General features: G+C 43.7%; 2 protein-coding genes across 2 annotated transcripts in view; one reads left to right on the top strand and one right to left on the bottom strand.

Moving 5' to 3' along the window:
- Positions 1-11,742, bottom strand: part of lipf (lipase, gastric) — a 944,109-nt gene that overhangs the window by 19,996 nt on the left and 912,371 nt on the right. The gene's annotated exons all lie outside the window — the stretch shown is intronic.
- On the top strand, positions 1,128-6,549 carry LOC115377540 (uncharacterized). The gene has a single exon (XM_030077352.1). The coding sequence runs from the start codon at positions 1,152-1,154 to the stop codon at positions 6,534-6,536; it is 5,385 nt and encodes a 1,794-aa protein (XP_029933212.1). The 5' UTR covers positions 1,128-1,151; the 3' UTR covers positions 6,537-6,549.

Genomic DNA, 11,742 nt, shown 5'->3' with positions numbered 1-11,742 from the left:
CCGATGGCAGAAAGCGTGTCATTTCTTCCGGCACTTGTATGTCGAAGAAATCCAAGAGTTTCGATGTCCGAGAGGTCAATTTGGACGTCGAATTTGTTAGCGAGGTGAGAAGCGAAGAGCTGGTCTTCCATCCCCTCGGCTTAGATGTTTGTCGTGCTTTATGCACAAAGTTGAACGTCGATTGCGTGAAGGTTGTTAGTCCGGTAGCCACAGAGGAGGGGTTGTTAGGTGTTCCTTGTAGCAAAGAGAGGATTGTGGCCGATGGGAACTGCTTCTTCAGAGCCATCTCTCAGGCGGTGAGTGGTTCTCAGAAGCACCATCGTAGGATTAGGTTAGCTGTATGTAAAGAGTTAGAAAGGAACACTGATAGATATCAGAGTTTTTTGAGGACTGAGTACTCCTCTGTGTTAGAGTATATTCAGCAGTCCAGGATGAGGCGTGTCGGCAGTTGGGCCACAGAGGTGGAAATTCAGGCCACAGCCGACTGGTTAGGCGTTAGTGTGTTTACGTTTCATGACGGACGTTGGATAAAGTATAGCTGTAGTAGTAAGCATTTGTCAGTGGAGTGTGTGTACTTAGAGAATATTAGGGGACAGCATTTTGAGAATGTGGTTTGTGTGTGTAAGCCTGGACTGCAGACTTGCTTTGGGTACTGTAAGGTTAGTGAAGTCACAGGTTACAGCATTAGGTTTAGAATGATGGATGTTGTAGATGGGTGTGATGTAGTAGGTTTTCAAGGTGTAGAGGATAGTGACAAGGTTTTGGAAGGTGTTAGCGAGGTAGTTTCAGGTAGAATGTCAGGGAAGTCAAATTATCTGAGGCAGAAAAAGAGAAAGCAGGAGAAGTTGAATAGGTCGCTTAGGGAGAAACGTCAGTTGAGGATTAGAAAGATATATAAAGAAAATGTGTTGTACAGGGAGAAGGCTAAATTGTGGAGTGTAGGGAATTATGGTAAGAATTTAGTCCACAGAGAGAGGGTTAAAGAGTTGAGTGTTAGCAAATACAGAGAAAGCGTAGAGCATAGGGAGAAACTTATAGACAGCATTAAGAGCAAGTATCATGATAGTTTAGAGTATAAGCAGAAAGTTATTTCCAAAGTGATGTTGAGCAGAAAGCAGAGAGTAGAGAAATCTAAAGATTTTGGGTTTGTTATGGATCAGTTTTTAGACAAGGTCAGAGATGGACCTGATTTTGTGTGCTGTGTGTGTCATAGGTTGTTGTTTAGACATCAGGTGGTCAGTTGTGATAGGGAAGTTTATAGGCGAAGTTCAGCGACAGCGGCTAATGCAGATAGGTGTATAGGCGTGCGTTATTTGCATAGGTGTAGTGAGGAGTGTGTTGCGCCGTGTTCGTTGGTTTCATCGCGCGGTCAGTTGTGGATCTGTTACACGTGTAATAGAAAGCTTAGTTCAGGTGAGATGCCAGCTGAATGCTGGGTTAATAACTTGGAGCTTGATCCCATTCCTGCTGAACTGGGATCTTTGAATAGTTTAGAACAGCATCTTATTGCGTTACACATTCCATTCATGAAAATGTTGGCACTGCCTAAAGGCGGGCAGAATGGAGTACATGGACCAGTGACATGTGTTCCAGCCAACATTGTTCAGACTGTGAATGTGTTGCCTCGTTCGAATATGGAAGGGTCTCTGCTTCAGGTTAAGCTGAAGCGGAAACTCACATATAAAGGGCACTACGAGTACCAGTTTGTGGATACGTTGCGTGTAAGACAGGCGCTAGATTACTTAAAGGGAACAAATGTACATTATAGAGACATTGAGTTTAACGAGCACTGGGTCAATGAGTTTGTTAGGGAGGAAGATAGGGAGAAGGAAGAGGCCGAATCAGGCAGTGAGGATGAGGCTCAGGGTAGGTCAGGTCAGGATAGAGGTCAGGGTGAAATTGGTGATCTAGTGGAATCAGCAGACATAGGACAGGATGAACTGCTACATGACAGACAACAGCACTGCATGTTTCAGGACACTTGTCTTATGCCTGTTGATATTGGTCAGGAAGCTTTAGATCAGTATTTTAAGGATATTTTGAATATTGCGCCTGCAGAAGGGAATAGTCCCGTTAGAATGCTTTCTGACCACACGAACGAGGCTAAATGTTTCCCCGTGTTGTTTCCCACGGGTGGTAAGACTTTTCATGATGGTCGGTGGCACGACTTGACGTTGGCGCGTTATCTTAATAATAGGATTATGCATGCCGACGGTCGTTTTGCGCGTAATGTAGAGTATATATTTTTTGCGCAGTACGTGTCGGAGTTGGACAAGGTTGTGTCCAGTGTTTCTGTCGCGTTGCGTAAAGATAAAGGAGGTCAGAGGCCTCAACGGGTTAGTGAGGATATGTTGGCAGATGCGGACGCCTTGAAGCAGTTGTTGGCGTGTGATGATGGGTTTAGGTTTCTTAAACCCATCAGAGGAACTCCGGCCTTCTGGCAGTCTGTCCAGAAGGACGTGATGGCTTGTGTGCGGCAGTTAGGCATTCCGACGTGGTTCTGTTCGTTTTCGTCTGCGGATATGCGCTGGCAGAATCTTCTGACCAGCATCCTGAAACAGGAAGGCAGATCGCAGACGGTAGAGGATTTGGAGTGGGCTGATAGGTGTGCGTTGTTGCGACGTAATCCTGTGACCGCAGCGCGGATGTTTGACTACAGGTGGCATTGTTTTCTGAAAGAGGTTCTCATGTCTCCCTGTCAACCTATCGGCAAAATAATCGATTACTTTTATAGGGTAGAATTTCAACAAAGAGGCTCACCGCATGTGCATTGTTTGTTTTGGATCGAGGGTGCTCCCCAAATTGATAAAAACACAGATGAGGAAGTCGTAGAATTTATTGACCGTTACGTTACGTGTGAGCTACCCTCAGATGATGACACACTATTGGACACGGTGTCATCTGTTCAAACACATTCCAAACGACATTCAAAGTCATGCAGGAAACACAAAACGACATGTCGTTTCAATTTCCCAAAACCTGTTTCTGCGCGGACATTCATTTGTAGAATGCCTGAGTGCAAATGTGATAAAAAGAAGAAGGAGACAGGTGAGGCTGAATCTAATTCAGAAAACAAGCCAGCCTGTAAGTGTTTTGAGGATAGGGATAAAATGCCCAAAGAGTTTGCGCATAAAATTCTGGAAGATGTTAAGAAAGCTGTGGAACGCGATGTGCCTCCTGCTAGTGTAGAGGAGTTGTTTCATAGTTTGCGTATTAATCAGGAGATTTTTGAGCGGGTTTATAGGCGTTTAGAGAAGAAACATAAGGTTGTCTATAGGAGAGGGGTGAACGAGGTTTGGGTTAATCAATATAGTAAGCAGTTGTTGAAGTGCTGGAACGCAAACATGGACATTAGCTTTGTCACCGACGCCTACGCCGTAGTAATATACATAATATCGTATATTACGAAAGCAGAGAGAGAAATTGGCCTCTTATTGACTAATGCCCAAAAAGAAACAAAAAAACAAGGGAATCTCTCTGCCAAAGAAGCCCTGCGGAAGCTGGGCAGTGTATATTTACACAATAGGGATGTTTGTGCGCAGGAGGCGGTGTATAGGCTAACGAACATGCACCTTAGGGAGTGTTCCAGGAAGGTTGTGTTTGTGCCGACAGGCAGTAGGATAGTTAGAATGAGTTTGCCCCTCAGTGTGTTGAGGCAGATGGCCGCCTCCCGTGATCTACGGGAGGAGGATATGTTTATGATTAGTATAGTAGATAGGTATAGGAATAGGCCTGACAGCGTAGTGTTTGCAAACATGTGTATGGCTACCTTTGCATCTGAGTATCGTGTTCTCAGCAAAAATGAGATGTCTAAAGACAGAATTGAACTGAAGAATGACTTAGGATTCATTCTTAGGAGAACACGCACTCAGTTTGCAGTGGTGCGATACATGCGTTTTAATTTGGATAGAGAGGAGGAGGCACATTTTCAGAGCCTGTTGCAGTTGTTTCTTCCTTATAGAACTGACTCAGACCTCAAACCTGAAGGCTTTGAGCTGTTTGAGCAGTTTTATAACGATGGTGAGGTGATGTTTAGCGACGGCTCTGTACATTCGGTTAGCGATGTTGTCGATGAGAATAGGGCAAGGTTTGAGGTTAATTGTCCTCACCTTGAGTTAGCTCAGGAGATAGCTGCGCAAAACAACGGTGTAGATGAGGATGTTTGGGGTGAGCTTTGTCCTGAACAGGAAGCGGAACGCCTTGAGGGTTTAGAGGAGATGAGGCAGCAGCGGGAAGGTGAGTTAGCAGAGGAACAGTTAGTTGAGTCATTGGTGAATGTGCCGGATTTGATTGTTGGTGGCAGACAAGTAGCGCAGTTAGAGAGAAACAGGTCCATTTTATCTAGAAGTGAGGGTTTGGCGCTTGTTAGGTCTCTGAATGAGACACAGCTTGCTGTTTTTTATAGGGTGAGACAGTGGTGTCTGCAGAAGGTGATGGGTAAAAACCCAGAGCCTCTGCGTGTATTTGTGACAGGTGGTGCAGGGACGGGGAAGAGTCATTTAATTAGGGCTATTCAGTATGAAGCAGCGCGGCTTCTGTCAACACTTTGTGATCAACCAGACGATATCTGTGTTTTGTTAACTGCTCCAACAGGAATAGCTGCATACAATTTAAATGCAGCAACAATTCATCACACATTGAGTATTGGCAAACAGGCTAGTTTACCTTACACCCCTCTGGGTGAAGATAAACTAAACTCTTTGCGAGCAAAATTAAGTCACCTCCAAATTTTAATTATAGATGAAATAAGTATGGTTAATCACAATCTGTTGGCTTATGTCCACGGTAGATTAAGGCAGATTAAACAGACAGGCGACTTTTCCCCGTTCGGTAATGTTAGTGTGATAGCTGTTGGAGACTTCTATCAGTTGCCTCCCGTTAAAGGGAAGCCTCTGTATAGTAGTCCTGTTGGTGTGGACCTGTGGTGTAATTTCAGCATCGTGGAGCTGAAAAAGATAGTTAGGCAGAAGGATAGTGTGTTTGCTGAAATGCTTAATAGGTTAAGAGTGCGTTCCAGGGCCACCCCAATGTTAGATAGCGACGTTGAAATGTTGAAGATGCGCGAGACCGGCGAGGTGAGCTCAGCCTTGCATATCTTTGCGACGAATAGGCAAGTAAGTGAGCACAACCTAAATTATCTGTTTGACTGTTGTCCTGATTATGTCACCATTGAGGCGCAGGATTTTGTGACTAACAGGACAACAGGGAATTTGGAACGGATGCCCGGGCATCACGGCGTTGCGGCGGACACGTCTCTACCGGAGACTTTGTGTATAGCGAGGAACGCGCGAGTGATGTTGTGCAAGAACGTGGATGTTGCGGACGGCCTGGTCAATGGAGCATGTGGCACGGTTACTCAGGTTGTTTTTGGAGAGGATTCCACGTTTCCTCTCACTGTGTATGTTAGATTTGATGATGAGAAAATTGGTTCAGATAGGAGGAAAAACCGTGCACATGCAGCAGTAGAATGCCTGCAGTCTACTGCCATTGATCCAGAGGAGGATAGAGCCACCAAGCGTGGCGGTTTGCGTCGTCAGTTTCCTCTTAGGTTAGCGTGGGCTTGCACTGTTCACAAAGTGCAAGGACTCACTGTGGACGAGGCGGTAGTGTCCTTGAAGAGGGTGTTTGCACCGGGGCAGGCATATGTAGCGCTGAGTCGCGTTAGGGCCTTGTCTGGACTGATCATCGAGGATTTTACAGAGAGGGCAATTTATTGCAAGGACGCCATAAAGGAGGCCTTGGATAGCATGCCTCCATTTTTGATTGAGCAGCCAGAGCCTTCATTAAATACACACAGTTTCTCTGTGTATTTAATGAACGTTCAAAGTTTAAGTCGGCATGTGTTAGATTTGGTGTCTTGCACGCAGCATTTACAGCTTACCTGTATTGCTGTGACAGAAACGTGGCTCACTGCACAGTCCTCATTAGACAGTGTCCAAATTGAAGGTTACACTTTCCACAACCGTCCTCGAGGCTTGTGTTACAGCAGCAGTAACCCTAAATTGGTAGAGCTAAAGAACCTAGAACACGGTGGAGTTGGTTTGTATAGTGTAGACAATTTGGACTGTAACATTCTGCAGGTGCCCGATTTGAATCTGGAGTGTTTGGTGTGCCTGTGCAACAAATTCAACATATTGTTGGCAGTAATTTATCGTCCACCGTGTTACCAAATTTCTTTATTCAAACAAAATCTGGGGAAGTTACTTGATTGGTTAAATCCAATCAGTAACACAATTGTAATAATGGGGGATTTCAATGAGAACATTTTAAAAACATCCTCAATTTGCAAATTCATGGGCGAAAAAGGTTTTAGTCAACATGTAACACAAGAAACTACAGAGAAGGGGACACTAATTGATCACGTTTATGTTAAAACAACACAGTATAATGTGGAGTGTGCAGTGATGCCCACGTATTTTAGTGATCATGAAGGTGTTTTGTGTGGTTTTAGTGTTTATGATGATCAGGGGTTAGTTGTTGACTTGGAGGAGGTAGAGGGCCTCTTCGAGTCAGACGTGGATTTTGATGAGGGTTAGGTTGGTTTGTTTGGCAAAGGAGGCAAACAATGAATTCACACGACCGGTGTAAATTCTTTGTTTGATGAGTCAAACGGAGCTACATTGCAGTGTCCCGGTGCAAATGTTAGTGTTGTCGCGTTTGTGTGTTGGTTCAGAGGAAACTGACTTGTAGTGTGTTGTGTTGTTCATGGTGTGTACATTGGCTACCACTATGAATGTTGTCTTTTTAGAGCCTGTCCCACTGTAATTGTGTAGATTGTTATTTATTGTCATTATTTATAGTATTTATATTGTGTATTTATTATTGTGATTTTAGATTGTATTTATGATGTGGAATAGATGATCATGGTTAGATTTTAGATTAAGCCAATCATGTGTTTCAGGGGGAATTAGGGAAGGTTTAGTTGTGGAGAATCATGTGTAGGGACGTATATCATGGAATCATGTGTCACAGGTTTATGGATGTGTTAGTCTCTGTTTGCCACGTGTTAGCTGTTGGTCTCTGTTTAAAGTTTAAATGTGAAGAGTTCATTTGCAAAAACAGATAAAAGCCATTCTTAAAATGGATACACCGTTTCACTGATACTGCTTGGAGTACACACACACACACACACACACACACACACACACACACACAAAGCATGATTAGGATAATAAACATTATGCCAGGCTAAGTAAACATATAAATAATAGAAATAAATATAAAGTAAATTTTAATACAATTCAAAAAAGTTTAAAAAGGTTTAATAAACTCAAATGGGGATCTGTTTTTGCAAATGAGCTCTTCATGTATATCTGTTAACATTTTAAATGTATGTCTGTTTAAAGTTTAAATGTATATCTGTTTAAAGTTGAAATGTATGTCTGTTTAAAGTTGAAATGTATAGCTGTTAAAATTTTAAATGTATAGCTGTTTAAAGTTGAAATGTATATAGTTCTGCATGTTTGAGTCCATGTCACCTTCATGTGTACTGTCTGTACACAAGACGTTCGCTTCCAATACTGAAGTGTTCCCTCTGGTGTGCATGAACTCAGAGCAAAACTGTTGTGGCACAACAAGGCACAGACTCCCCATTCTGTACGCCTGAGCTGCCACAACAGGACAGTTATTTATATAAAAAACTAAATCCATTACCAGTCGTCTATTTTCCAGGTTTTCTGCTCCCATTTGTGTCCCCCATTCTTAACTTTTCTGTCTCCCTATGCCTCACCAACTTTACACAGTTGGGTGGCCCTGTCAACAAATTGTAGTTACTTTAGTTAGTGTACTATGAAATGCTGTTGGTCAGTGATGTTTGCCTCAAAATGTTGTCTTTTTTTTACTCGAAGGGGAGCTTCCTGGTTGAAGATGCTACTGTGGTGCAGCGTCCCAAACTTCCCTACCTCCAAGTGATGATGATGTCGCCTTGTAGCAAGTGGCATCGTGGGACAGAGACAGCACATGCATTGTACCTATGTCCTGTCATAGTGGTTCAGATGAACTTTAGTGTCAGTATTGTAGGTCTGGGACATGAGATGTATGAGATAAGAGTTAAAAATGTAATCCTATCTTAATTGTAGTTTCATATGAGGGAGGGAATATTGTTGATAATACAATACATTTTATTGTTTGTTATCTGTGTTTACAACATCTATTGCACGTCTGTCCGTCCTGGGGAGGGATCCCTCCTCTGTTGCTCCCCTGAGGTTTCTTCCTATTTTTCTCCCTGTTAAAGGGGTTTTTTTAGGGAGTTGTTCCTCATCCGATGTGAGGGTCTAAGGACAGAGGATGTTGTATTTTTCTGTAAAGCCCTTTGGGACAAATTTGTATTTGTGATTCTGGGCTATACAAATAAATAAAACTGAAATTGATTTGAAATTGAGGGAATATTGTTAAATGAACAATAAAGTACAGCCATGATTTTTCTAAATGTTTGTCTTGTCTGTTTTTTTTTATCACATTTACAACAGAATAAATAACTAAACCATACTACGAAAAAATGTCAGTGATTAAAAGTAAATGCAATCATCAAAACAACTACATGTAAATGAAATTGAATTGGAAAATAAATTTTTTATTTGAAAGTACAAAATGTTGTCTGTCATATACTGTTATGAATAAAGGTAATTTCAATGTATTGTGAAAAACAAGTCTGTAGTAATACTACTCCTGCTTTACTGTGTAATGCAATATTATATAATTACATAGAAGGTTATATATATATGAATTGTATTTGATTAAAACAGTATATTATTCACATGGGTAAAGAGTTGACATGTAAACATGAGTAAATTATCCAGCATTGATGTTATCAAGAATGAAGAGATGACCAACAGAGGAGCTTATAATGTGTAAGTCATGAGTGTAATATTCCCTCAGCTGCATGTTACCCTGCCTGATGTGGAAACCTTTCTGTAATTCCCTTCTGAATGTTTCAAAGGTATGTCTGATTTATAAGGACTTGTATTTGAAATGTGTTGATGTGATGAAGCACTGCAACTCTCAGCTGGGTTAGAAGAAATAATGAAAATAACTTGAAAGGCTTTTAAGGTCATCTTTTAAAGTGATTTTATTTTGAAAATGTAATGCTTTAAATGTGAGAGTCTGTAGCATGATCCATGTAGCCTGGTTAGCAGTGAGGATAAGAAGTTCACGCAGAGTGAGATGTGTTTGTGTTGCTCACACCAGTGTCATCCAAATGAATGTTCATTGAGGCCTGTTCCCTTGATTTTGATATATAAATTTAAAATGCTTGTGTGTGCGTGGATGCATGTGTTTGTGTATGTGCCTGTGTGTGTGTGTGTGTGTGTGTGTGTGTGTGTGTGTGTGTGTGTGTGTGTGTGTGTGCGTGCGTGAGGATGCATGTGTGTGCGTGCTTAGTGCCTGCGTGTGTGTATTTGTGTGTGTGTGTGTGTGTGTATGTGCATGCTTGATGCGTACGTGCGTGTGTGTTTGTGTGTGTGTGTGCTTGATGTGTGTGTGTGTGTGCTTGATGTGTGTGTATGTGTGTGTGATATGAGTACCGAGGCCGTAGCTGCCAGCGGTGTGTGTGTGTGTGTGCGTGCGTGCTTGGTGCGTGCGCGTGTTTGTTTGTGTGTGTGTATGTGCGTGCGCGTGTTTGTTTGTGTGTGTGTATGTGTGTGTGTGCGTGTCTGTGTGTGCTTGGTGTGTGTGTGCGTGCTTGGTGCGCATGTGTGTGTGTGTGCATGCGTGTGTTTGTGTGTGTATGCGTGTGTATGCGTGTGTGTGCATGCTTGGTGTGTGTGTGTGTGTGCGTGTGTGTGTGTGTGCCTGTGTGTGTGTGTGTGTGTGTGTGTGTGTGTACGTGTGTGTGCGTGCTTAGTGCGTGTGTGTGTGATATGAGTACCGAGGCCGTAGCTGCCAGCGGGGTGTGTGTGTGTGCATTTGTGTGTGCGTGCTTGAGTGTGTGTTTGTTTGTGTGTGTGTATGTGTGTGTGGGTGATATGAGTACGGTGTAGCTGCCGTAGCTGCCAGCAGCAGCTACGGCCTCAGTGTGTGTGTGTGTGTGTGTGTGTGTGTGTGTGTGTGTGTGTGTGTGTGTGTGTGTGTGTGTGTGTGTGTGTATGTGTGTGCTTGATGCGTGCGTGCGTGCGTGCGTGTGTGTGTATGTGTGTGTGCGTGTGTGTGTGATATAAGTACCGAGGCCGTAGCTGCCAGCGGTGTGTGTGTGTGTGCGTGCTTGGTGCGTGCGCGTGTTTGTTTGTGTGTGTATGTGTGTGTGTGATATGAGTACGGCCTCGGTGTGTGTATGCGTGTGTGTGTGCGTGCATGTGCACGTGACATGAGTATGTGGCATACACACACACTGGCACCTACGGCGTCGGCCACGTGCGCGTGTGTGTACTTGTGTGTGTGTGTGTGTGTGCGTACATGTGCACGTGACATGAGTATGTGGTTTAGCCATATACGGCCATATACACACACACTGGCACCTACGGCATCGGCTATGTGCGCGTGTGTGTACTTGTGTGTGTGCGTGTGTGTGTGCGTGCGTGCATGTGTGCGTGACATGAGTATGTTGTATGTAGGCCGTAGCTGCCGCTGGCGGCTACGGCCTCGGCCACATACACACACACTGGCACCTACGATCTCGGCCATGTGTGTATTTGTGTGTGTGTGCTTCCGTGTGCGTGTGACGAGTACTGGCAGCTGTGTGATGGTTAGACCAAAATGCAGGCAGAAATCCTCTTTCAATCCAATGTAGAAATCGATCAAACCCACACCCGTTTGAGGTAACGCCACTCGGACATCGTTTGAGTTACAGACACGATTCGAATTTTAAATGAGTCACAAGACTTGCCTCTATAAATCTTGTATTTACAAAATTTTGCTATCTTAGACCGTTTTTGAGTTATGGCAGTTTTAGTTTGACTGTTTTCTCTGCTCCCGCTGACGGTTTATAATGGGTGTGTATTGCGGAACTGTCCATTGCCTAGAGTGAGTCACATGACCGGGCAGAGTGCAGAGGAGAGGACACCAGGGTCCAAAATGTTGGAAAAGTCTTCACAGCGGCCACAAACTTGTTCCAATTTAAAAATTAATTTCATATTTTTGTAGGAATTTTCGTCGTCTTTCGTGTGGCATAATTTTCGAAGCCGTGCGACGTTTACTTTAGACGCCAGGGGCCTCATTAGCGCCAAGTGTGCGCCTCTTCACGCCAAACTCCATGGAAAAAACGACGCCCTCGAAGTCGGCGTTGCCGACTTCGAGGGCTTATAAGTCCCAAACGGTTCAAATTAATAATAATTCCTTCAGAACTTTTGTTAAGCACGGTATCCTCTGTCATGTATTAGCGTTTCAAGCTGCCATGATTTACCGCCCCGGAGGAGATAAATTTTGAGCAACGCGAAATTTCGGGCGAAACTCTTACTTTGAAGGGCAAATTGTGGACTTCCTGTTGGTTTTAGGTCGGGAGGGCGAGCGCGTGAAATCTCGGCCTTGATGAGACCTACGTTTCGGCGCTGGTTTGGTCTTTCTATCACATTCCTGTGGGCCGCAGCAGCCGATTTAGTGTGCCTAGGTGGCGCTAGAGAGCCCATTTTTGCACTTAGGGGGTGTGTTTTTCCATTTTATCGAAATTTTCGCCAGACCTGGGGTGTGTGCCAAATTTGGTGAGTTTTTGAGCGTGTTTAGGGGGTCAAATTAAGGGAAATGTGGGCGTAATAATAATAAAAAACAGTACAGAAACAATAGGCCCTCTCTCCAATGGAGGGCGAGGGCCTA

This window comes from Myripristis murdjan, chromosome 19 (genome assembly GCF_902150065.1).
Source record: "Myripristis murdjan chromosome 19, fMyrMur1.1, whole genome shotgun sequence".
Lineage (NCBI taxonomy): Eukaryota > Metazoa > Chordata > Actinopteri > Holocentriformes > Holocentridae > Myripristis > Myripristis murdjan.
The sequence above is the reverse complement of the archived record's forward strand: the minus strand, read 5'-3'. Positions and strand labels throughout refer to the sequence as shown.

Excerpts from the sequence above, each read along its gene's own strand:
- LOC115377540 (XM_030077352.1), top strand. The coding sequence starts at position 1,152 with ATGGATCAGTTTTTAGACAAGGTCAGAGATGGACCTGATTTTGTGTGC.